We start from the raw sequence: 27,377 nt of genomic DNA on the forward strand, positions 1-27,377 counted from the left end.
TAAGGACAGGAAAAACAAAAAGGATGTGATTTTGCACTTGTATGGAAGCTCTGAAAAAAAAAAAACACAAAGAACAGGAGAAAGAATGAGAAGGCTTGTATATTTTGTTAAATGTTTAACAATTCCAATGAAAAAAAGTAGGTGAACATTAATTGAGTTGTCAATTTTTCAAATTTAAATTTTGAACTTCAAATTTCAAATTTGAAAATAAGATGAATTGTCTACCAATACAAATGATAACAAATCTGCACCGTTGATTTGAGATAGCAAATCATGTCCATCAATTTTGATTCTAAATTATAATTTCTTTTATTCCCTGATTTCTCAAAGAAGGAGACTTTTTATATTTTTGTAGTGTGAATGCAAAACTGAAATTGAATGTGGGAGTGACATCTCAGCAATTGCCAAAGAATGAGTTTCTGCTATAATTGAGACAACTTTATATTTCTTTTAAAAGTACACACTTTTCTCATTTTTTAAATGAACTTTTTTTACAAATAAAAAGCAAATAGAGCCGACCAGCTCAGATTTAAGGAAGGCACGCCGCTCTATTTACACAGCTGGCTAGCAGGTGTGAACATTCTTCAGCCCCAACCTAAACCCCAATGTGTTAAAACCCTAAGAGCAGCTCCTCCACTGGAACCTCAAAGCTTTCATCCCTATCAATTTTGCAGCTATCACAGGCATTTAGCTCAAATGAGAAGGTTCACGTGGTTAACGCCAGTGAGTGAATCAACAAGAATTCCAAAATCATTCAAAATTATTGTTCCATTTTCTCAATTATCCTTGTTCTCATCACCAATTCTTCCAATGCAGTATCGGCGCCATTTGCTTTCGTCTGTGGCCTCAATCGATAAAAGAGATTCGTTCACCAAATTCTTGTCGTCTTCCCAATCCTTGTTACTCGCACGAGGCACGTTGCCAATTTCTCATTCTTTTTGCATCTTAATTATTATTTCCATTTTTCTGATTTTTTGTTGTTGCTTGTTTTGGGTTAAATTAAATGTTCTTCCAGCTTTGGTGAATTGCAGTTTTTTTACAAAAACGGAGGAGTCTCCAATTCCTAGAACACCATTGAGATATCGTTATATTCATGCCACAGGTTTTGAGTCAAACATGAACCACCTTGTTTCTAGTTATCAATGATATCCAGCTATTATAAGATTTTCATTTGGTTTCCTTTTTATGCTTTTGTTGTTCCAGCATTTTCTTCTGCTGCTGAACGAGACTATTATCGAGTTCTTGGTGTTCCTCAAACTGCCAGTCAGGATGAGATAAAGAAGGCATTTCACTTGGTGCGTGACTATTGATCAAAGCTGTTCTTGTTAGAGTAGAGTAATGATGGAGTTAATTGAAAAATTGCAACATTTGGGGAATGAGGATAATTCAATTTTCACCTTGAACATTTTTAATATGATTGATGAAATTCCATTCCCAATTGCTTCGTGCTTGGTAGGAGTGACAGCAATGACAAATTAAATGGTCTATTCGTAGTCACAGTTGTCTCATTTATTTAGTATTAATATGAGGTAGGGAAATCGTAAAGTTATTCTGTTTAATATAGCACTATATTTTTACTCTAGTTTTTGCTTCATTTTCATCTCATTTAAGAGAGGAAAATCTTACTGTGGATGGAATGTAAAACCTTAGCCATTCTCGTTTTTGTTTCTTCATCTTTACTCTATATTTTTCTTCTTCTGTTTGTGCCTTAACCAAGCTGACCCTTGTTCTTGTTGATTCACATTTTTGTGCATAATCAGCATTAATCTCGCTGCTGATTAATCGATTCATTATCACTTTGAATTTTGGAGTTGAAATCTCGCGCATGTGGAGAGATACAACTGGGCAAAACGTAATATGTGAATGCTTAACAATTTCCCACAATATTGTCAAAGTGGTATTACTTATAGAAGTTTTGTTTGTGCAGTTTAATCTAATATGACTACTTTTGGGGCGTAGAGCATACTAAAAACAGTATGCCTGGGCATTTTGGCTTGCAATCTTGATATATATATACTCCTTTGACAACAATATTTGAAAATCAAAGGTCTTCTTCTGACTAATACTGCATTATGACACACTTTTGTCTCTTGTGCAGCTTGCTAAAAAGTACCATCCAGATGCAAGTAAGAATAATCCATCTTCGAAGAGGAAATTTCTTGATATAAGAGAAGAATATGAGGTCTTTATTAATCTCATCTTTTTCTGACATTTTTAGCCTTCACTTCTTCTGCCTAGGCTGGTTAGTGTCTAAACTAATTAATTAACTGAATGATATTTTAACTGGCCTTTTTGCTATGTAATTTCAGACATTGAGAGACTCTAAAAAAAGGGCAGAGTATGACAAGGTATTTTGGTCTTCCTATATGCTATTAAAATTTCAAATTTGGTATAATTGTTACTCTAAGTTGGGTTGGTGAGGAGTTTCAAGTTGAGTAAAGATGTTCAAAATTTCTTTAATTCATAGCCTTACTCTTAAATAGGATGTTGAATTGACTAACTATTTTCCATTATTTTCTACGATGAATGACTTTTTCAACTGAAGATGCGTAATCGTGGTTCAGAGAACATAGAATATGGTGATGATGATGCAGAAAGGTTTAGAAATGCTTATCGTTCTAAATTTTGGTCTCAAACTTATTGTTTTCTTTTATGAATTGATTATATATATATATATATATGTATGCATTCTTCATTTTTATTGATTTCATATAATTATTCTCTTAGGAAATCTCATAACATTCTTGATATGGACAGATATTTGAAGAAGCAACTCAATTCTCGTCAAATATAGAGGTCAGCTTAACCCTTGTTTCTCTGTTGTTGTTTGAAACATGTTCCTTCTTTTTCAAGCTTAACCATTTGCTTATTGCTTTGTTAATAGGTGGAGTTGACTCTTACTTTCTCAGAAGCTGCAAGAGGATGCACCAAACATGTGTCGTTTGATGCGTTAATTCCCTGTGATTATTGCAGTGAGTAAAGTTAACATGTTATGGGAATTAGGGAAGCCCTGGGGAGAAATATGTCAATACTGGAGTTGTATATTAGTTATTTCCATGTTATTATTACGTTAGGAAATGGTAAAATATTGTCTGCATAAGAATCCATTTCGATTGCAAAGGAAGTTTAGTGTACAATCTCGTGTATGTTGCATTGTAATAAGAACTTTATGTGAGAACTTTTTTTTTGTGGGGAGGGTGATTGGGATTAAACAAAACCTATGTTTTATTGTTTTGAAGTTTTACATTTTCCCATCTATGTATGAAAGTAGCAAAAGGTAGGCTTATTAGCACCCGGCAGTAATGCAATCTTCATACATGGAGAAATCTTATGGATGAACCCTAGTTTTGAATGATAGAACCTAGGCGTGAGCTGTGGCTTCATTAAACTAGGGTAGCCTCTTCCTGCCTCCCCCCTCGCCCTTGCCTAATTGAAGAAAATTATTACTAATGAACAGAATTCATTGGACAAGGTTTACTTATATTTATTGCTTGTTAATCTGTGGCTATAACAAAAATTTCTGTAAGCTGCAGAACTGTTTTGAGGAAATAATCAAAAGTATGTACTGCTGGATGTGTAAAATGTTGTCCCTCGTAACATCAGTTTGTAGTGAAGTGAGCCAGTATGTATGTTGTTCCCCTTGACACAATGATAATCCCATTTGATGTTAATCATTTTCGTTATATTAATCCAGATGGGCGGGGCTATCCGCAAGATGCCAACCCTAAAGTTTGTCCAACATGCAGGGGCTCAGGTCGAGTAAGTGCCTTCAAAGACCAATGTTGATTATCAATATGACATAAATATTTTAAAGCAAGATTTGAGCCATGCATGAGACAATTTTTTTTTGAGGTATTGGAGTTATCAGTTATTAACATATTTTTTTATTCTTGGTTGTGGTGATTTTCTGCCAGGTTACAATCCCTCCATTTACTTCAACATGCATTACTTGTAAAGGATCAGGCCGTATAATTAAGGTCTTTTATAAATCTCATGTTAAGTAATCTTGTGAGGTTGCTTTTTCTGTAAAAATTTGTATTTAGTTTATCTATTTTGTACAGGACTTTTGTATGTCATGTAGAGGATCTGGGGTGATTGAAGGGATTAAAGAGATTAAAGTTACAATACCATCAGGTTGGTTTTTAATACCTGAGATGAAGTTACCTGGAACTGTAGCTTGGTTAGCGCTCATCAATACCTGAACATAGTGGAATTAGGTCTGGTTGTTGTTGTAGTAGCTTCTTATTCATATTCGAAACTCTTCACCTACAGAGTATCAATTCAACCAACTTTAATCGTGCTCAACAGATATGGGATAGCCTTTGGTCCCTATTAAGGTGTTAATCGTTATATATTAGAATATTTTAGAAATGAAAATTTTCATGATTTTATCCATGATGCGGACCTGCCCGGCATATTTGGTTTATCTTCTGCCGTACTTTTTTATATTTTATTCAAAGAACGTGGGTGTTTTTTTTTCCTCCCAGTCTTATCATAGTTTTCCATGAATTGGCAGGCGTGGATTCAGGGGATACAATCCATGTGCCAGAAGCTGGGAATGCTGCTGCAAGTCGAGGTCGACCTGGAAGTTTATACATTAAAATAAAGGCAAGGTTTTTCATCTATTTTTCTATCAAAATATTCATTTTAGCACACATTAACTTCTGCTCACCTGCTGGCCTGTGAATCTGTAATTTCTCCCAAACTTTGCTTTATTAAAGGGAAATAGATACATTAGACCCTTACAGGGGTAGTATTCGAATACTGTGTAGAAGCCATAGATGAGAGAGAGAGAAAGAGAAAGAGAAAGAGAGAACTGAATGTCTGATTTTGTATTATATTCAGAAGATACAGGGCAACCTAATATATATACAGTGAGAGATATCTAACTCATTAGATGAGTTAGATCTGAACGGACAAACAGAAAGTAAAACAGAATCGTAACTAACTGAATGGAAATTATCAGATACATGCAAGTACATTGAATAAAGCTACAACACAGTAAGATACAAAGTTATATATCTAATAGGTAGAGGGTCATTTTGGCAAGCTGGAGTGTATGCCTCCATGTCCTGAAAAAGCTATTAGAGAAAATACTCATTTTAAAGGTAAAAATTACAGGCTAGCTTCCTCAAAGTGCACTCTCTCATGTAACTTGACTCATTATAAATTCGAAAGTGCAATAGAAAATGTAAAGCCAGGTTTACATTATGTCCGATGCTCGTGTATGAAGCACACATCTTAATAGAGTAAATGTCCATTTTGATTAAACACTAATAGAAAATGTAAAGCCAGGCTTACATTATATTTAAGCATTCCTGTTCTATTATCTACAGATTAAACACTAATATTCTTCTTAACATACATAATAGAGTAAATGTCCATTTTGATCCTCCCAATATATGTGCAACATAACATTGGTCCTCTAGTTATTGGTGACATTAAATTGGTCCTTTAGTGACAATTATTGCCATCAATTTTGTCTTTTTAAGAACCAATGTGATAGCATAAATTGTCACTAAATGACCTATTTGATGTATTCATAAATAGAAGAGCAATGTAACATTGCGTTTATGTTTGGATGACCAAAATGGTCATTTACTCCACATTTTAGAAATTAACTTAAACGAAGTTGTTTTTAAGTTTTGTTGTTAACTTGTGCTTTCTTCAATGACTTTATTTTACCTAAATTTTTTTATGTTGGACAAAAAAATACTAAATTTGAACAGTAAATTTTCATTCCGCTGTGAGTATAAATAGATGATGCAAGTGATGAATTAGTTACAATAATTTATTTGCAAAGTTTGAATTAACTAATTTAGTAAAGAAAATAAAAAAAATGCTAATCACCATAACAGTTACGCTATCAATTAAAACTCTCAATACAAATAATCTTACTAAGTGTCTAATTTTCTTTTTTCTTTGGCCTGCTCAAGAAAAGTTGTCTAACCCTTTCCCTGGATCCATAGGTAACTTGCTAGTAGCTTAGTTAGGGACAGGTAAGTGCAACATCATAGGACTGCTTCATTTTCCTTGATCACGTAATTATGGGTGTTCAATATTTCCTACCTGTTTAGCATGTAACGTGTTCGGTTTTACTTCTCAATTTTATTTTTTTTCCATATTTTTTCTGACACAGAATTGTGTCACTGTATTGATATATAACATCTAGATTGTTCATGTGCATGGAGACATCATTTTTAATATGTAGTAGCATATCTCTTGGAATATTTCTTTTCATATCTAGAAGATTATATACTTTTGTTTAAAACCAGGAATAGGCTTTCTGCTTTTATAGTATAATATGTTTGTTGGCCCGTGGTTAATTGTGCTCTACAATCTATACTTTTATTCTTATTGGAACAACATTATTTTCTGTTGATATAGGTGGCTGAGGATTCAGTCTTTATCAGAGATGGTGCAGATATCTATGTGGAATCTAATATTAGTTTTACACAGGTTAGAACTAATTTTTTTTTTTCTTGTTTCTCAAACGCAAATACCCTTCTAGTACTTTTGGATGTTCAAATGTCTGATAAAAGAGGGGGAAGACCTGAATTCCCTTTGCATTCTGCGTACAAAGGGGGAACACACACCTTTCCGCTGTTAGGTCTAGCCAGCAGCAACTCAGCTGCTAGGCTGAGGGACATGAACACATAATAAAATGGTTTATATTCCCTATGAATATGAGCCAGAAGTTGCATTAGACCATGTTTTCCTTGAAATCTTTTATTAATCCTAGCTTCATGTTTGTATTTAGTTTAATTTGTTTGAAAACATTTCATTTTACCTTAAGGAAACTTATGTAAAAGAGCTGTACACTCAAGAAGTGGATGTAAATTTAGAGATCAAAGAATGTATTGAAATAAGTTTCCCCTCTCCCTCCAGCCTGAGGCAACAGATTTACAGAGATAACATGTAAGGGAGATAACTTTAGCTCTTCTTAGGTTAGATTCCTTCTCTTATACCATTGCTTGTACTCTGTCCGAGAAGATTGTTTAAATGCCTTTCTAAGACAGCATCCGCATACCATCTTGTGCACCTTAATTATTATCTTGGTGTTAGGGTACGTACCATTGTTATTAGTAGCATAATGTTTTAACTTTTTCAGGCTATTCTTGGTGGCAAAGTTGAGGTGCCTACTTTATCGGGGAAGATGCAAGTAAAAGTAAGCAGTAAGCTAAGATTTACTTTGTTAGTATAATTGTTTTTTAAGTAAAGAAAAGTTTAGAGGGGCCAAGGTTGGTCCATTTCAAGATGAGGGCATGCTACAAGCCTTAGTAAGGGATCACAATGATATACTTATAGATGACTTACCAAAGAAAGTTCACTAATAGGACTTGAACTTGAGACCTTGTTATCGTCTCTATTTGATATTGTCAGTTGAGTCAACCTCATCAGTATAGTCATTTTGTTCCACTATGAAATTGAATTTGGAATGACATAGAAGTTTAGCATCCCACCCCCCCCAAATCCCTCCTTTTTTTTAGACCTGAATAAGTGATCTTCTCATGTGAATGACTTGAGAGGAATCCTCTCTAAACCTCATGAATTTATAATTACAGTATACACAATTAAATTCCGTAGTTTCAGGGATTGACTACACCAAATACAGCAAGCACATAATCTGTTTCCTATTCTATTTACAAGGAATATCAACACTTTCAATCATTATAGAATAAATCTATCAAAATGAGAGAGTTAAGGAAGACATGATGTTTTTTCATGCAACACTTTAACATTAACATCAGCAACACTTTTAACCAATGTTATTAGACCCGACCCGGTCAGGGTATTGGGTAATTGGTTCAATCGGCAGGTCATCAGTTGAATCGCTTGAACTGGATAGAAAAATATAAATTTATATTTCATATTTAAATTTTTTAAAAAATCATAACATAAAAATAATTTTTTATTAAGTCATAATAAAAAAGAAAGGCTAAACAGCTGGCATGCAAGGTCAAAATCATCACTAATGATTCAAAACCCATATCTTCGACGGAGACAAAAGCAAAAGAATAAGATTTTCCAAAGGCACTTTTCAGAAAACAACTCATTCCAAGGGCACTTTTTAAAAGATATACAATAAGACTAATGTTTCGATAGAAGGGCACTTTTCGGATTTCCACTTTCCAAGCAAACAACTCATTTCTCATTCCAAGATAATACAATACAAATGCACTCAAGCTCAGTGCATCTTTAATCAATTTTTTAAAAGAGAAATCCTTCCCATTTCCCAATCTTCCCAATGCACTCAACCCATCATTCCGACGCTTCCTTTACTATTGTCTCTTTATCTACTGTCGTCCTTCTTCTTCTTCGTCATCTTCTTCTTCTTCTTTGTGTCTATTATCTTTCTTCTTTTTTGTTTATGGCAGTAGTGTGTGGATGGCCGATTCAACTCAAGTAGGATGTAAAAGAAGCTTGAAAGAAAGACTATGATGAACTCCAAGATTTCAGAGGATAGTGTCAGCTTCAGTTTCATTCCAAATGAGTTTTTTTTTTTCCTTCTACTTTTGACCCTGAGTCACCGGTTTTTGTAAAACCAGCTGGTTCATATCGGGTCACACCGGTTCGTTTGCATTTCCGATCCATTACTCTACCCGAACCGGTTAACATGACCGGTTTTCGGTTCTAACCGGCCGGTTTGGTTTTTATAACACTACTTTTAACCCAAACTACTTGGGGTCGGTGACAGATGAACCCAAATAAAAAGTACGAAAAGACTGGGGAAAAAAGGATAAAAATAATATATATATATATATATATATATATATTTATATATATATATATATATATCAAAGAGAAAGAATTAGAGAGAAAGAGAAGCGAGATCTAAACATTTCTCTGATTAATATTGCAACTGAATTCTTTCTTACAGATCTCAAAAGAGACAAGTCTTATATAGGCTACAATCTTATAGAAGCTACTAACAACTTGACTGAACTGAATAACAAACTGACTTACAAACTGACACGTGTACTCTATTACACCCCCTTAAACTCAAGGTGGTCTATTAATCTGTAGCCAATCAAGAACCTTGAGTTTATCTCTCAACACACAAAATCAAGGAGCAGATAAAGGTTTGGTGATAAAGGTTTGGTGAATGTGTCAGCAACTTGAAGCTGAGCAGGAACATACTTCACAACCAGTGATTTAGCTAGAACATTTTAGTGCTTACCATCTTTATACATTACAGCTATTGGGCATAGGTGTAGAGATTCCTTTGGCATCTATCATTCCAGCCCGAGATAATAGATCTCTTATGTATTTAGTTTGTGAGAGCAGCATGCGCCCATTGGAAAGATGCTTTACTTCAATACCAAGAAAATAATCAACAATCCCAAGTTGTTTCAAGGCAAACTGAGAATTCAGTTTGTGCACCAAAGTCTGAATAAAGGAGGAGTTGTTGTCAGTTATGAGAATATCATCAACATAAACTAAAACATAAGTGCAGTGACCATGAGCTTGCAAGACAAAAAGGGAAGGATCACACTTGCTAGAAACAAACCCAAGATGATGTAGGGACTGGTCAAGCTTTTCAAACTAGGCTCTTGGAGCTTGCTTCAAACCATAAAGAGCCTTATGAAGTTTACAAACCAATGATTTGTCAGCCACTTCGAATCCAAGAGGTTGAGTCATGTAAACATCCTCAACTAAGTCACCCTTCAAGAAGGCATTGTTGACATCAAGTTGTTGAACAGACCAGCCATGGGTTAGAGCAAGTGTAAGAATGATTCTAATAGTTACAGGCTTCACAACAAGAGAAAAAGTCTCACTAAAATCAAAACCATCATGTTGGTGGAACCCCTTTGCCACCAATCTAGCCTTATACTTGTTAATGGAACCATCCGAATTCTCCTTGACTTTGAAGACCCATTTACACCCAATGGGACGCCTAGAGGGAGGAAGAGAAACAAGGGACCAAGTTTCATTGGCCAAAAGTGCAGAATATTCTTGTTTCATGGCCAGCAACCACTGTGGATGAGTCAAAAGCCTGTTTCACAGAAGTTGGTTCAATGTGAGTAGTAAAAATATATGGTGGAGGACCTTTGGATTTGGTATTAATAGAGTGAGTAGGAGACATGGACTTAAGAGGAGCAGTGGGGACATATTTTGAACCCGAAGAAGGAGAAGACAGAGACCCAGAAGAAGAGGAACTAGGAACAACAAGAGTAGAACTGGACCCAGGAGAGACAGGAGACATACCCGTGGAAATAGATGCAGAAGAAATAGGGGAGATACACTGATTATTAGACCCAGGCAGAGAAGGGACAGACCTGGGAGACCCATTTTTCTGTGAGTGTAAGGATTGATGCTGTGGTGTCGAAGCAGATGCAAAAGTGGTAGGGGATGTATGTGTAGAAGAAGACGATGTAGACGAGGTGTTGGCACAGATAGATGAGAGGGCAGTGGGAGAAATAGGAGGTGAGTGAGTAGGTGAGATAATGGAAGTGGCAATAGATAAAGGAGTGGGTGAGGTGTTAGGAGTGGCACTAGGTAAGATTGGTAGTGGAGTAATTGGATTATAGAAAGGTAGATGAGATGTAGTATAAGGAGATACAAATGATGAACAGGGAGAGGAAGTGGAAGGGAAAATATGAGAATAGGGAAATCTGATCTCATTAAACAAGACATCTTTGGACACAAACATCCTGCCATCTGAAGCCAAGCATTTATATTCTTTGTGACTAGGAGAGTAGCCCAAAAACACACTCTTTAGAATGAAAATATAGTTTATGCTTGTTGTAAGGACGAAGAAGAGGATAACAAGCACAACCAAATGTACGAAGAGATAAGTAATCAGGTAGGGTATGATAAAGGAGTTGGCAGGGGATTTGGAAATTAAGAGCTGAAGTTGGCAGTCTGTTAATGAGGAAAACTGAGGTTAGAAATGCATGATCCCAATAGTGTAGAGGAATTGAAGCATGGGCAAGAAGTCTTACGCCTATTTCAACTATTTGGCGATGCTTTCTCTCAATCCAACCATTTTGGTGATGGGTGTGAGGGCAAATGAGTCTATGAATTACACCCAATTTCTTGAGAAAATTGGTGAACCAACCCCCCCCCCCCCCCCCCCAAAAAAAAATGTTTTGACAGCAATAAATTGGTGAATTACACTTGTACTCTGTTAATATATAACACTATCCATTAAAAAAAAGCAATAAATAATCAAAAGAAAAAAAAATGAAGTGAAAATAAGAATGCATAAGAGAGAAAATACATAAGAGGAAAAAAAGAAAAGAGTAAGAAAGTAAGAATAAAACTAAAATTAAAGAAATAGAGAGATAAACAAAGAAAAAAAAGAAGAAAATACATAAATAAGTAAGAGAAGAAAGATTGAGAAGAAAAAAGAGAAATAAAAGAAAAGAAGGAAAAAAAGAAGAGGTAAAGAAATAAATAAAGGGGGATATTGGGAGAAATGACTAAAAATGGATCATTTGGAACATATGAAGAAAAATGGGTCTAACCCTTCACAATACTAATGACTTTACTCAAATTCGTCCTAAGACACCATTCGTCAATCTTTATCCCACTCTATTAAGTCTTGTTTTATTACCTTCCCCCCAAATAGGTTTCAGTCTACCTCTTCATTTGTGTGTGCCGAGCTCTTGGTAACAAACCTTTTGTTCTTACGAGAGCATCTAAGGGTCATCACATTGATTCTGTTGTAGGAAATTCGTAAAATTTGCAAAGTCTAATTATGCAAAAATTATGCATGCATTAAGAAAGGTGTTATTTTTTCTACCTAGGAGGCTAATGGACTCACAGTATTTAGACTTGCTTACAGGGAGAATAATTATAATAAGGTGAAAAGAACACTAAATATTAGTAGAAGTTGCCCACGTAATAGTGTGTTCATGCTTAGGTTTGTGGATCGTATGTAAATTGGTCACATTCTATGCTATCTATTGGGAATGAAGGCAATATGGGTAAGATGTGTTGGGGCCAATATTTTTCAGATTCCTAAATACCTACCGAGGTAAAAAGAAAAAGAAAACATAATGGTTTTGCATTTTTCTTCTTTTTTTGACAAAATGAGAGCTTTTCCACTGACTGCTAAAATTCATTGTACTGTGTTGTATTCCAAGTTTCTGCCCCAATTCATTGTGCTCAAAGGATATCTTTAGGTGGGGGTAAACAAGCCTGGCATGTTGTGGCCATATTGCTCCCATCATCAAATTATGACTTTCAACTTGCCATAGATATATTTTTCACATGACTGCTTGTTTTGACCCTATTTTATCTAATATTATGCAATTATGTTCCTCTCAGATACCCAAGGGTGTTCAACCGGGACAGCTTCTGGTTTTAAGAGGCAAAGGTTAAATAAAGAGTTCCCCCTCTCTCGTTGACAGTTTTGGACTAGTTTATTGTCTTTTTACCTCCTGGATCTGGAAAAGTATATTTACTATAGTTGTTTATGCAGGACTACCTAAGCATGGGTTTCTTGTACATTATGGGGATCAGTATGTGCGTTTCCGTGTTAACTTTCCCACGTAGGTTCTTCTTCTGTTAACTCTTTTTTTGTTTTAAATTCATATACCTAGAGACTTTGAGAAATTTGTTATTATGTAAAGATGCAATAGAACACTTTTCCTTATAATGTTGTTTTGATCTCAATTCCTTATGGATGCTGGTTGATATTATGGCATCATAGAAAATAGGATACTTTATTGTTTGCTCTCCTTTTTCCTGTTAGTTTTCTGCTATTGACATTAGCCGGTAATAAAAAAGGAAAAAAGAGATGAAGTAACTAGTCAAGGAGCAGGATAATAGTGCTACACTCCTCTGATGCCTTTTAATGCCGTTGTATTATTTCTTTATGTTACAGTTTATGGTTTAGTCAATGCTTGTTGCTATAGGTGTGAAAATTGCTGCATAGATTTTTATAGTAGTCAGAAAAAAGATGTGTTCTTGTCAAATTTGCCCTCGAGTGATGGTTTTGGTGCCATATTAAATCGGTATTTGTATTAAGTGCTTACCATCTTTATACATAAGCACTAGACTGCTTAATGCTAAGTTACATTTACATCAATTCGCTTCTGGTCCATCATCCTTGTTTTAGTGCAATCAATGAACGACAACGAGCTATACTTGAAGAACTTGCAAAGGAGGAAATAAAGGAGGGAAACAGCTCATCATTTGAAGGAAATTGGTACGCCCATTATTTTAGTTCCTGCTATATTGTTAGTTTTGGTTGCCTTGTGCCCTAGTAAGATTTGATGGTTGCATGGTTATTTGGATGAGGCAAATCGTCACTACTGACATACTATTGTAGAAAATAGTGAGTCAGTCAGAATGCTTGAAATTAAATTAACTCGCTTAAAAAAAATTATTGTAAACTGCACTTTACCTAAACCCTGTGGTAATTTGGTGTTATTAAGATTGGGAATAAGGGATATGTAAAGAACCTTGGGATACACCACTCCAAAAGCTAGCTCAAAGGGTGGGAGTGTCCAAGGCCTTATAAACTCCACATTAGTTGCACATACAACCAATGTGGGACTATATATCTCAACATGCTCCCTCACACAAGAGCCCATTGGGCTTGAAGAGTGGACAATGCAACAGGCCCAGCCTACCTGTACTAAGAAACGCCACAAGAGAAAGTGGAGGGCGGCGAGGCTCTGATACCATGTAAAGAACTTTAGGATACACCACCTCAAAAGCTAACTCAAAAGGTGAGAGTGCCTAAGGCCTTATAAACTCTACATTAATTGCACATACAATCAATGTGAGACTATATATCTCAACAGGATACATGTTCATTATGTATGCCTATTCCAATAACTGCTTACAAATACTTGTCTTTGGGTATGAATTGCATGATCACAGATACCAAATTTGCTGGCTTGATTTGTTTTGTTGTGCATTATTCATCTATGTTCTTGATCACTTCTGATTGTAATGGAGATCCAAAATGGATAACAGGCTTTACCAGCAGCTATCTACTGGTTGAACTTACAGGTGGCAGCATATTCTTGAACGCACGTCGAGTCCAAAGTTTATGCTGGAACTATCTATGCTGATATTATTCCTTGTCTTCATTAACAAAATGTTGAGCGGATAGCTTGCTCAAAGTTCAAAGATGGTTGCAGTGGATTTGCCAAAGACAAATCCATGTGATTGCTGTATTCCTCATCCTTACGGACTATGAAAAGTAGAAGGTACACTATTGAATTTATCACTCGTTCACTAAACCTGTGGTAGTTTCTAGCTATTCTTTTTCTCTTCCTTTTTCTTTGGTGCATACATGTGCCAAGGAAGAGCAGAAACAGTTAGTCTAGTTCCTTGGGTACTTATCCCTGGACAGCTCCATGAAGAAGCATATGTCAACTATATGCTCTTGGTAGCAATTTTGTGTCTGAGCAAGGTTGCATGCATACACATGGTATATTTACTGGTTTTTGTAGAACATTTCATTTTTTATTTTATTACAAATAATCCTCTGATATTGAGGTTAAAGAAAAGGCAACATTGGTTAACAGTTAGGTTGTTAGCAGGATTGAATTATCATACTGGATCCCATTAATAGATAGATGTAATGGCTTATTAATCTAAAAATTTGGAACGCTAGATAACTTTGCTTATTACTCACTTTGTCCCATTGTGGCATTTACAGGTAGAGTGGAGCAAGTAGCATCTGAGATCCTATTGAATTGGAAATGAGTGAACGGACTACGGAATTCAAGGCTATAGCTGAATAATGCTATTTCTTGGCGTCTAGTCCTTTTTCATGTTTTATCAAACTATCAATGAATAAGATTGCCAGCAAAAATGGTGAAAGTTTATTTCGTAAGATTCCTCCTACAGTTTCTGAAATATGCGAAGGTCATCATAGAGACTTCAAATCGAAGACGGAAACTTCCCGTGTACTAATTTTGTTTCATGATATTTTACTTGTGCAATGGGGAGGGTTCTTTGTTTCTTTAATGTATTCTTTTGTGCCCCAAATCATATACCACAAATTACATTATGAAATTCAAGGAATGAAGATTGTCAGCTGCTATGCATGCAATTTTTAATAATAGAAAAATGATAATTTTATTTGTCACAGATTATTACTCTTATTAGTATCTATCTAAAATCTTGAAACTTGGAAATCAAACAAGCAGAAAATGATTAGAAAAGCTTGTGACATAAATAAGCATATGAACTGACGTTACATTCGATATTAAAATGATATTTCATTTCATGTTTCATTTTATAAAACTCAAATTTATCATTTTTTCCATAAAAATAAAATTGATGATTTTATATAGTATGAAATGGTTAGTTTTTTTTTTTTTCATTTTATCCTTATTTACTTTATAAAAATCCAATTACTATCGTTTATTAAATCTAAACGTATGTTATTTCAATTTGTTTTCAACTTTTCTAGAAAAAAAATGTATCCCTTTGAAAGAAACTAAGATCTTAATGTATCCCTTTGTCCCTAATTAATTTTAGACAGAAACTAAAAAAAATGTATAAATAATACTGGGGAGCACACTTGTCTAAAATGCCACCAGGATAATGTTATAAAAAAATAAAAATCAAATATCCTATATAAGAAATTGCACATATTTCGAGATTTCTTATTAAAAAAATAAAAAAATAGTTTACTTCATCAAGTTACATAAAATAAGTTAAATACAAACATAGGAAAAAATTATATTTATAAATTTTTTGTTTATAAACTCTTACAAATTATATTTATCTTTTATCGGTAAGACACTCTTGGACGATGAAACATAATATAGTTTGTAAATTTATAAAAAAAAATCTGTTAATATAAGTATATAACCATCCTCACAAAACATATAACAAGTTGACTTTTTCTTGTATCTTTTCTCAGGAGAAGTATTTATGTGTTTGCATAATTTTGATTGATTTATTTTAGGGAAATACACTTCTCCTGTTGCTGGGAAGTGTATTTCTCCTGTTGTGTTAGCTCGAATTTCATGCTTTAATTTTTATTTTTTATTTATTTTCAAAAGCTCGTGGGCTCCACAAAATTATCTCTCAACTGAAAAATTTCAATCTCTCCTATAAAAGGAGAGATGTTAAGTCCTTTATTTTATTATCAAGTCATTCCATTCTAAAAAAGTTACCAAATTGAGGATTAGAAATGATAGTTCTATTTTGATTTTGTAAATTACCAGTGTGTGTACTAAAGGTAACATTAGATACGTAAAGAAATTATTAATGTAAAAGTTTTATACACTGTGGTTGCTTATGTTTTTTTTGTGTGTGTGTGTGGGAAACTGAATATAAATGTACAAATGGCTTCAGCTTTTTAATTTTTCGAAGGCACGACAAACGACCTCATTTGGTACCAAGGGCCTTTTTCTTTTCCAATCAATATGAAATACAATTAATGGAAAAATAATTACATTTTGAATGACACAAATTTGTATTCTTTAGATGTTTTACACAAAATATGACCGATTATACTTTGTATAAATTTGAAAAAAAAAAAATTTCTTTTCAGTCACATTACTGATATGTAAAGTAAAAAAAAAAATAACTTTTAAATGTTTTACACAAAGTATGACCAATCGTATTTTATGTAAGTACTTAAAAAAACACAATTTATATAATTTTAAATGAGAGAGAGTAAACCCATGCTACTAAGCACAAATTGACCAGCAAAATGTTATCATGCTTCGGATTGGGACAGTTGCCCACTTTTTGAAAGGGCGAGAAATTGCTTTGGTTTTCGTCAAGCTGGGGCCAAAGCAGCTAGCCTGCAATATTGACAATTCAAACACATGCGGACATGATGAAATCACTTAACCATGACTTTACTTGCAATCATGGAAAAAAATCTACAATATTACGGTAGTACCTACGGCTACGACGGACCAATAAGAATAGGAACATTAGGCTGAAAGTTTTTGAGAATAGAAAAAAAAAAAAAAACTTCAGTATTATGACTACTCTACATGGTTATAATGGCAGCTCTGTTTCCGGGCAACGTTTCTTGTTCTTCTTTTTCTTGGCTTGTTTAATCTCACCATAAAAATAGGACACAAAGCCCCAAAGAGAGAGCACCAAAGCAACCCCTTTCTCTGCTTGAAAATTCTCTCTGTAGACAATAACAGCCAACACTTCCGTCACAGGAAGAAACGCAGCAATTATAATACCAGACAACAAAGACGATGCACAAAAGATAACCCCTATTGCTCCCAAGAAGAAAAACTGCCACATTATAGCACTCCACACCAACACAACATAGTACTTAGTTTCCCCAAGCTTATAATCTCTCGCTTCTCGTGGAATCACCTGCAAAATTCAGACACCCAAAATCCCAACACTTATTTGCCAACTAAAGCAATAATAATTAATCATAAAATTATTAACAGTGAGACAGACACAAGAAATTAAGAGAACAACTAACCTTAAAGTCATTGTCTATTATCATCCCAATAGTGCAGAAAAGAGTAGCAAAGAAACACATAACGAACTGAATCTCCATGACAAGAGAGTAAGTTATAGTTTGCTTGGTCTTGCTGTAAACCAACTCAACCAACGGCAAAACAAACCCATACAACGCCGCCGCCGCCACTATCATAACAAAACCTATAACGTACTGTTTAGTAGACTCACCATGTGGACGATCCCCACTCGAACGCAGGGCCAAAACCACTGCTCCAACGGTGAGCAACACGATGGAGTTCACTGAATACGCCGTGAAGTTTTGCTTCACGAGAAGGAACGCGAAGATGGCGGTGAAAGCGAGGTGCGAGGCTTGAATAAGAGAAAAAGTGGACACCGGAAGACGAGCTACGCCGCAGGCATAGAGGTAATCGTCGAGGCCGGTGAGGATGCCGATGATGGCGGAGGCAACAAACAAAGGTGGTTTCATTGAGACAAGCTTTGGTTTCGCGGCGGTGGTGTGGCGGTGACGGTGGCGGTGGTGGATGTAAGAGATTGCTAGTGGAATGAGAATGATGGGAAAACCACCAGTTTCGAGGAAGCTTGAGAGCCAAACACGTTTGCCACCGTGGATGAAGTAGAGACGCATTACGAGTGGACCACCAGAAGTGCCTATGGCTAAAAGGATGGAGTTTATTACCAGAAGGAGTCTCTTCATGCTTCTTTTGTCTTCTTCTTCTTTTTCTTCTCTTTGTACTTCCACCATTGCTACTTTACTTAAGCTAGAATTAGATATCTTCTTTTCTTTATCTATTTTGTCTGTGACATGTAACAATAATGGAAGCAATAAAGTGTTATATTAAGTGGTAGGGCAATACTTGGAGATAAATATATAGCGCAGGTTATTTAGCAGGGTAGTGGATACTTCACTGGATTTGGGTCTTTGCTCTTCGCCTTTTTGTGCAAAATTTTTAATCATTTGCTAACATAGTAGAATTGTTTTTTTGCACATAAAGAATTTCTCACATTCTTTTTTTATTTTAGTTTTGTATCCTCCCGTGAACCTGGAGTCATCTTATTCTCGGAGTATGGACCTAAGACTAGTTTTTCATTGAAACAGAATGTGCATTGAACTACTGTCACATGAGGAAGGGCGATACTAATATCCCCATTCGAGACTTAAGGCATTGTTTGGCAGTTAGGAGAGAAAGGGAAGAAAGGAGATCCAAGGGGGAGGGAGGGAAAGGAAGGGAAGGAAATTGAAGGGTACGTTTGGGAGTTAAAAAAATGATAAGAGAGAAAAATGGAGAGTTAATGAGATATTTTTACCATTTTGCCCTTTTTTAAAATCAATATAATTATTATATTTTAAAATTTAAATTAAATTAAAAATTTCTAAACAAAAATATTAACGTACTTTTCACAATACTAAAAAAAATCATATTTTCGATGAAATTTCTACATTGCAAACGACGAAAATTTTGTCACAAAATTATTTTTTTGTCGGAATAATTTTCGTCGAAACACGACAAAATTTTTTCTCCCAAGAAAATTTTTACAAAAATAAATTTTCCATCAAAAGTTGAGGAAATTAATTTCCTCCATCAAATGTTTTAAACGAAAAAAGGATTCCGTCAAAACTTTTGATGAAATGTTTACCGTTCAAAATTTCGATGGAAATGTGTTCTAACAAAAATTTCGAAGGAAATTGTTTTGTCAAAAAATTTCAGGAAAATGTTTCATTCGAAACTTTTGACGAAATTTAGATTCTGTAAAGAATTTTGACAGAATAATTTTTCCGTCAAAATATTTTATCGAAATATTTTTCGTCAAAAAATTTTACGAAAATATTTTCTATCAAAATTTTTTTATAGAAAGGTGTTCCGTTGAAAATTTTTATTGAAATGTTTTTTATCACAAAACTTGACGAAAATATTTTCCATCGAATGTTTTCGATGAAAATATGTTTCGTTAAAAAATTCGACATAAATTTTTTTTGTCAAAAAGTTAACGAAAATATTTTTGTCGTCAACTCTCTACAAAATTTAAATTCTGTAAATAATTTTGATAAAAAAAATTTTGTAAAATATTTTTTGTCAATTTTTTTTACAGTAATGTTTTTAGTCACAAATTTTGATGGAAATGTTTTGCCGTAAAAAATTTTGACGTAATTGTTTCACGTCGAAACTTTTCAATGGAAATGTGTTTCGTCAAAATTTCAGAAGAAAATATTTTCGTTGAAAGTTTTGACGGAATTTAAATTCTATCTTTAATTTTGACTAATTTTTTTTTCCGTAAATTTTTTTTTTGAGTGATTATGGCAAAATCTGGTTTCGTCTTTAATTTTGACAGAAATTTTTCGACGTATATGAATTTCATAAAAAATTCATCACTATTTTTGACGAAATATTTTTCGTCGATAAATTCTGTTAGTATTTGAGACTTTTCTAATAATGTTACATTTATGTAGTTTTTACATTTTAATGCTAATGGTAGATAAGTAATTTTTAAAATTTTCCTCCTTAAACCCCCAAATTGGGGATCCAAGGAGTAGGGACGGGAAGGAAGTTGAAGGATATTCTCTTCCGTTGTTTGGGAGCTAAAAAAATGGTAATGGAGAAATTGGAGGGTTAATGAGATATTTTTACAATTTTACATTTCTTTTAATTAATATAATTATAATATGAGTGAGAATATTCTAACTACCAAAAATTCTCACTACAAACATACTACCCATCACATCACCATTGGATCAAAGAGAGAGAATGTTAAAAAGTTTTTGAAGAGAGATAAACTATTAATCTAAAGGTGATTAGATAGGTAATAAGTTGGTAGTGAAAAATTTTGGTAGTTAGAATATTCCTCCTCTTATAATATTTTACAAAAAAAAAAAATTAAATTTAAAATTTCTAAATAAAATTATTTATGCATTTTCCACACGGGATATGATCCGTTTTTTTTTTTTGCAAATTACACTAAATACGACCGGTCGTACACTGCATGATTAAAGTATGACCGGTCATACTTAGTGTAGTTTGTAAGAGTTGGTAAACAAAAAAGTTTGTAAATATAACCTGCCCATTTTCACGCTACTAAAAAATATCATATGTTTGACAAAATTTCTACGTTGTAAATGATGAAAAATTGGTCAAAAAATTACTTTTCCGCCGAAAGGTGACAAAATTTTTATTGGATGAAATTTTTTACAAAAATAAATTTTTTGTCGAAATTTTCGACGGAATTTAGTTTCTGTCAAAAGATTTGATGAAAATAATGTCTTAAATATTTTCGACGGAAAAAAATTCTGTCAACAGATTTGATGGAAAAAGAATTTCGTAAAACATTTTGATGGAATATTTTTCTTCCAAAATTTCCGATGAAAAAGTGTCTCGATGAAAATTTTGATGGAAATTTTTTGTCAAAAATTTTGAGGGAAATATTTATGTTGAAACTTTCGATGGAATTTAGATTCCGTAAGGAATTTTGGCGAAATATTTATCGTCAAAATTGACGAAAATGTTTTTCGTCAAATTTTTTATGAAAATATTTGTCGTTGAAACTTTTTTACGGGAATGTTTCTGTTCAAAATTTTGATAGAAATGTTTTTTATTGAAATTTTTGGTGGAAATTTTTTCCATCGAAAATTTTCGATTGAAATGAGTTTTGTCGAAAAATTTGATGAAAAATTTTTCAATCAAAAATTACGATGAAAACATTTTTGTCGAAATTTTTTTTATGAAATTTATATTCTGTAAAGAATTTTGACGAATTTTTTCCATCAAATTATTTACATAATGTTTTTGTCAAAAATTTCGACGAATATGATTTTTTGTCAATATTTTGAGAGAAATGTTTTGACGAAATTTAGATTCTGTAAAGAATTTTGATAAAACAAATTTGTTGTCAGAATTTTTTACAAAACTGTTTTTCGTCGCAAATTTTTGCAGAAATATTTTTCATATCAAAATTTTTTACTGGAAATGTCTTCCGTTGAAAATTTTGATGAAACTATTTTCCGTAAAAAAATTTGACAGAAATGTTTTCCCACAAAAAATTTGATGAAATTGTTTTTTGTCAAAGAATTTAGATGGACATGTGGACCGTTGAATTTTTCGACGGAAATATTTTTCCTTGAAAAGTTTGACGAAATATTTTCGTTGACAGTTTCAAAGGAATTTATATTCTATCAAGAATTTCGACTGAATTTTTTTTCGAAATTTTTTTATGTTAGTGCTTATGGCCAAATCTTGTTCTGTCTCTAATTTCGTTTTTAGTTTTGACGAAAATGTTCTTTTATCTCTATCTTTGACGTAATATGATTTTTGTCAAGAATTTTGTCATTATTTTCGATGAAATATTTTTCGTCGATAAATTTTGTCGTTACTTGAGACTTTTATAATAATGTCACATTTAAAAATTATTTATTTTTATGTAGTTTTCATATTTTAATGCTAAGGATGGATAAGTTATTTTCAATTTTTCCCCCTCAAACCTCCCAAATTGGGGGAACTTCAATTTTAAGGGTGAGAAGAGTTTGGAGAATTTTGCAAAAATCTCCAATTCCCTTCTCCCATTTTTTTAAACTCACAAATAAGGGAAGGGATTAATAAAACCCTCTCCTTCCATTCCTTCTCTTTCAAAAACCAACTTCCAAACAAAGCCTTAGGGGGCGTTTGGTTGAGGAATTTTTTTTTAAATACTAGGGAAATGTAATAGATATGGAAATGATTGGAAAGTGAGATAGGTAGGAAAATGTAAAAAAAAAAGTTATTTGGTTGGAAAAAAATTTACTGGGAAAATTAGGTAACTTTTATGAAATATATGTTTGGTTGTAGGTAAAATATAGATGGAAAAATTAAGTAACTTTACGAAAATAACCCTGTTTGTAAATATTTTTGACGGTGGCATGCTACTTTACCCGTGAAGTGAGAAATGAAGGGAACAGTAGCTTGATTAAGCACTTAACCTCTGAAGTTCCATAATATGATTAATTTGTTGTTCTCTTAAAATAAAGTTGACGCTCGAACTGTGGTGGTAATGTGTAGCAAAACAGAAACCTTTAGCAAGAAAAACTGGAACTAATTTACACAAGAAGTAGTGTTTAAGTTTAGAGTTTTTATTTTTCCAATTTTTGTCGGAAGAAGTCTTGTTTTCCTAGAAATGGAGACTTCAGAGTTATAGATTGAACCACGAAACAAATATTTAGATATCAAACCTAGTGATGTTACATAATTGGTGATCTCAAAAGCAGAAAAAAAATCCCTGGTAGCTTGCCTGTTGTTCGAATTTCCTTTGCTTTCTCATTTGCTTTCAGCTTTTCATTCTGTCGGGTTTTTTCTGCCTTGTTTCTCGCTCCTCGTGCAATTTGTTCTATATAAGTCATCTTAACTCAAAAGTTCTCCAAAGCTTCCAGCCTTCTCCGCTCAAGTTTACTCTGCACTTTCACAAGTTCGAGATTAAGCACTTTCACAATTTGATCATACTTTATGTACCATTTTAAATGCCTGCAGCAGCCATGCAGTTCTTCTTCAAGGAAGACAAGTTCACTCTCTTGTTATTAAGATGGGTTCAGAAAGGAATGTGTTAGACTAAGAAGATCGAATAGAGATAAGAGAGGGTATCCAAGTCTTTTGGTTAAAAGTCACTCTCAGCATATTGATTGCTTTTCAATAATACCACATGATGAAAGGGAAACTTTGGCCGACTAAATCCATGAAGATAGATATGCAACTTGGTTTGGTAGGATAGTGATTTAGATAGATAAATATAGAAGTTGTCTCAACCAAACATCATGTAAGGATATTCTCACTTCTCACTTACCCATCTATCTCAACATTTCCCTCCAACCAAACACACCCTTAGAGTATTCATCTATGGCCCAAAGAACGTTTGCCAAGGATCGAACACATCCTAGGAGCACAGTTCACTTCTCAACGGTACCAGCCGTGTGGTTACTTTCTCACATTCTTACATATAAGCAACTAACTAATTGTGAAAGTAATTTAACTAGTTACTGTTAATTGCAAATCAAAAACACGAATTTATTTTTCAGTCTCTTAAAATTCATTAATTATATATAGATATGTTTTATTAAATAAGTTTTGATAAATGATTAGTCGATTGTCTTTTACCATTTAAATCAAAAAAATTTGTACCAAAAAACTATAGTTTTTTCTTTTCTTTTCTTTTCTTTTTCTTTAATAGGTATCCTTACAAGTATAATTGTGAGACTAATCGCTTGTACATGCGGTATTGATTAAGTAAAGCGCTTCCCGCGGTGACCACTCTAGGATTCACGTTCCTGATATTATAGGTAAAGTTCGTCTGAGTTCCTAGTTCATTTCCACCTACGAATATTGGATAACATGAAGTGGTTTATTTAATTGATCATTTCTTGATTTGAGTCTCAATTTAAATAAATATCAACTTTTTCTTTTTACGTTAGATCAACTTAACTTCTTTTTTTATACAAGTCAGAATTGAACACATAATCTAATATAACATATCCAAACCCTTCACCACTGGACCAAACCCTCAACTCAATTAGATAGGTACGGAGTCGAAATTTTTAAGGATATAATCTTATTTTAACAGCTTGCCCATTTAAAGAGTTTGACTAAATATGATATTAAACTTGTTAAATATTGTAACAACACATGATTGAATACAAGTGTAAGGTTATATTTATAAAATTTTTGTTTACGAACTCTTATAAACTACATTATGTCTGATTGGTAAGACACTCTTGAGTAGAGTATTACCGGTCAGACATAATATAGTTTGTAGAAAAAAGTTTGTCAATATAACCCTATTCATAAAACAATAGTAAATCAAATTAAATTCAATTTTTTTTTTTTTTTAGTAAAAAGAACAGGGCAGAAGCCCGGAACACAGAGAAAGAAAACTAACTAATTACAGTCCCCATCTCTTGAGCCAGCATCCACTCAAGGTTGGGGGGGGGGGGGAGGGAACTTGATGAATAACCAAAACCTCATCAAGATTACAAAGGTAATGTGCTAAAAAATCCGCACATCTGTTAGCGTCTCTTCTAACTGTAGTGAACTTAACCTCCCAATTCAATTTGGACCAGTTCAAAATACTCTTAACCAGCTGTGTAATATTGCCAGTATCATCTCCCTCTTCCATTGCAAGAGCAGAATCTCCTTCAACTATCAGATGCCTAGCCCCATTGTCCCAGGCCAATTCCAACCCTTTTATAATCGCCCAAACTTCTGCTTTTAGAGGAGTGCAGACCCCGATTCTATATGTGAACCCTCTCACCCAGTTCCCCTTTTCATCTCTAATTAGACCTCCGCAAGTGGCTTTGTTGGTGACCTTCTCCGCAGCCCCATCTATATTTAATTTCCACCAGCCACTCAAAAGGGCTTCCGAGCCATCCTTTTCCCCCATTACCTTTGGGATGCTACAGCTGTTCCATTCTTCTCTGGCGTTCCTAATCTCCAAGATGTACTTTGAGATAATTTGAATAGGGTTATAAGGTCTAGTGTAGTTGGGGTCATGGATCCCACTATTCCTCCACAACCAAAGGTGCCAAACCGTAGTAAGGATGATATGAGCCCACAACTTGAGGAAACGTTGGGCCAGTATAGTGAAGATACAACCCATGAAGAAGAAGACACAACAGCTGAACTGGATCAACAAGTTACACCAAAGGCTAGGTGGGCCAAGCGCCAGAAGAGCAGACCAAAATGGATGCGTGATTACCACATGGTCTAGAGCAAGGTGACTGGGACTTCTAGAAGGGATTGCATCGTTGTAATAAGTTAGTTAGCGGATACACCGCTAGGTGTGGACGCTGCTTGTTGTTTAGTTCTTTCTTGCATTCTGTTATGCTGGTGTGAGGAGTGAAGCTCACTGAACATCTGTATTTAAACACCTTGAGTATTCCTTGAATGGATAAGCAATCTTCAGTATTTTTTCTTATTATATTTTATTCTTGTTAAGGAGGCTGCCTCACCCTCGAAGTGAGGTCATATCATCTGGTGCTTTCATTGAGAGCCTACACTCTGCAATGGCTGGCACGTCTACCCCAAATGACAACTTGGAGATTACCCTCAACCGTTTGCTGGAGGCTCATCTCTCCATGCAAACCGATCTTCAGACCATGACGCAAAGGATGGTGGTATTGGAAAACAGACCCCTAGCCCTCACCAACCCCCCCTCATCACCATAACACAGACACCAACAATGCCATGGCTGGGATTCGCACCACCATGAAATTGGATGTGCCCCGTTTTGATGGATCTGATCCCCTGGGTTGGACTTTCAAAATCTCTCAGTTTTTTGAGTTTCACCGAACCCCCGAAGAGCAGCACTTGCGCATTGCTTCTTTTTACATGGAGGGGGAAGCCCTCGGGTGGTATCAGTGGATGCATGCAAATGGCCAGCTCAACACCTGGGCTCAGTTCCTACAAGCTCTCGATCTTCGTTTTGCCCCATCTCAATACGAGGACCCTCGGGGCTCACTGTTCAAGCTGTGCCAGACTACCTCTGTACGAGAGTACCAAACTCAATTTGAGACATTAGCTAACAGAATCGTGGGTCTTCCACCACAGTTTTTGTTGAGCTGTTTCATTTCTGGGCTGCGAGCTGACATCAGGAGGGAAGTTCAGGCCTTGGTTCCCACTACCCTAACCCAGGCTATAGGTCTCGCCCGACTGCAAGAGGAAAAGGTAAATGACGTTGTTAAGAGCTTACCGAAGAACATGCATTACAGCAATACCAATTTCAAACAACAGACCCACCCAACCAACACAAGTCAAGCGAGTGGAGCGCGAGAGGGCTCCGTTTTAAAACCACCCAACCCTGCGAAGGGACGACCACTAATCAAACGACTTTCACAGGAGGAGATGGCAGCACGACGTGAAAAGGGGCTGTGCTACAATTGTGACGATAAATATCGCCCAGGCCATCAATGTAAACGCCTATTCATGCTCTTAATTGCAGATCCAGATTTTGAATCAGATTTCCAGAGATCTGAACTAGAACTGAACCTAGAACCAGGTAGTGTAGCATCAGAAGGTACAGAGAACCCACACGAGGATACAGGTCAGATTAGCTACCACGCCTTGGTAGGTCACGGGGTACCACAAACCCTGCGGGTCAAGGGACACATCGAGAAGACTGAACTCTCCGTCCTCATAGACGGTGGAAGCACACATAACTTCATCCAAGAAAGGCTGGCAAGATTTTTGGGGCTGCAAACTCACCAGACCCAAGGATTCAAAGTTATTGTCGGCAACGGCGATGAGCTAGACTGTTCAGTGATGTGTAAGTCGGTACCCTTGCTGTTTGGGCCTCATCAATTTGTGGTGGACCTCTTTGTGTTGCCCATCAGCGGTGCAGAGGTGGTCTTAGGGGTCCAGTGGTTGAAAACACTGGGACCCATATTAACTGACTATGAAGACTTAACAATGAAATTTGTTAAGAACGGTGAAATAGTTCTATTACAAGGAGCCAAGCCCAGTGGACTCCAAGAGGTGTCCCTAGCCCAGATCCGGCGCATGTCTACAACCCAGTCCATTCTAGAACTATTCCACTTACAGGTAGTCCCAATCACTACTTCTTCTCCGCACATTCCAGAACCAAATTCCCCTTTCGTGCAACAGCTGATCGACAGCTACGACCAGTTGTTCGCAACCCCAACAGAAATCCCTCCAGCCCGTGATATTGACCATAAAATTTCCCTACCAGAGGGATCCACACCGATTAATGTCCGCCCTTATAGGTATCCCTTCTTCCAAAAGAGGGAGATCGAGAAACAGGTCAGTGACATGCTGACCGTCGGGATCATCCGAGGCAGCACCAGCCCGTTCTCTTCTCCGGTGTTACTGGTTCGTAAGAAGGATGGGTCGTGGCGTTTTTGCGTAGACTATCGTGCCCTAAACGCCATCACCTTGAAGGACCGATTTCCGATTCCCACCATTGAAGAGCTCCTGGATGAGCTTCACGGTGCACACTGGTTCTCAAAGCTGGATCTACGCTCCGGGTAC

At 35.2% G+C, this 27,377-nt stretch overlaps 2 protein-coding genes across 3 annotated transcripts; one reads left to right on the forward strand and one right to left on the reverse strand.

Moving 5' to 3' along the window:
- The first annotated feature begins 578 nt into the window (after window positions 1–578).
- Window positions 579–15,001, forward strand: LOC133305799 (chaperone protein dnaJ 1, mitochondrial-like). The gene is given in 21 exon segments (XM_061506038.1): window positions 579–723; window positions 817–913; window positions 1,016–1,102; window positions 1,204–1,295; window positions 2,099–2,182; window positions 2,310–2,348; window positions 2,546–2,599; window positions 2,601–2,642; window positions 2,749–2,796; window positions 2,885–2,972; window positions 3,695–3,759; window positions 3,915–3,977; window positions 4,062–4,134; window positions 4,517–4,608; window positions 6,388–6,459; window positions 7,112–7,168; window positions 12,277–12,325; window positions 12,431–12,500; window positions 13,070–13,159; window positions 13,972–14,171; window positions 14,627–15,001. Coding segments are annotated over 20 exon segments (1,392 nt in total). The 5' UTR covers window positions 579–696; the 3' UTR covers window positions 14,075–14,171; window positions 14,627–15,001.
- Window positions 15,002–16,766: 1,765 nt separating this feature from the next.
- Window positions 16,767–21,526, reverse strand: LOC133305880 (purine permease 1-like). 2 transcript variants are annotated; one of them, XM_061506133.1, is made up of 3 exons: window positions 21,510–21,526; window positions 17,387–18,083; window positions 16,767–17,271 (listed from the first exon to the last, which is right to left on the reverse strand). In XM_061506133.1, the coding sequence occupies exons 2-3, from the start codon at window positions 18,080–18,082 to the stop codon at window positions 16,936–16,938; spliced, it is 1,032 nt and encodes a 343-aa protein (XP_061362117.1). In that variant the 5' UTR covers window position 18,083; window positions 21,510–21,526; the 3' UTR covers window positions 16,767–16,935. The 2 variants fall into 2 exon arrangements, with proteins under 2 accessions (XP_061362117.1, XP_061362110.1); XM_061506126.1 differs by lacking the exon at window positions 21,510–21,526 and having other exon boundaries at window positions 17,387–18,187.
- Window positions 21,527–27,377: the final 5,851 nt, after the last annotated feature.

Source organism: Gastrolobium bilobum, unplaced genomic scaffold (genome assembly GCF_033153095.1).
Source record: "Gastrolobium bilobum isolate Gb01-03AN ecotype WA unplaced genomic scaffold, APGP_CSIRO_Gbil_v1 utg73769, whole genome shotgun sequence".
Lineage (NCBI taxonomy): Eukaryota > Viridiplantae > Streptophyta > Magnoliopsida > Fabales > Fabaceae > Gastrolobium > Gastrolobium bilobum.

Excerpts from the sequence above, each read along its gene's own strand:
- LOC133305880 (XM_061506126.1), bottom strand. The coding sequence starts at position 18,130 with ATGGTGGAAGTACAAAGAGAAGAAAAAGAAGAAGAAGACAAAAGAAGC. Across the intron at positions 17,272-17,386 it reads TAATAGACAATGACTTTAAG|GTGATTCCACGAGAAGCGAG; the intron begins GTTAGTTGTTCT and ends TGAATTTTGCAG.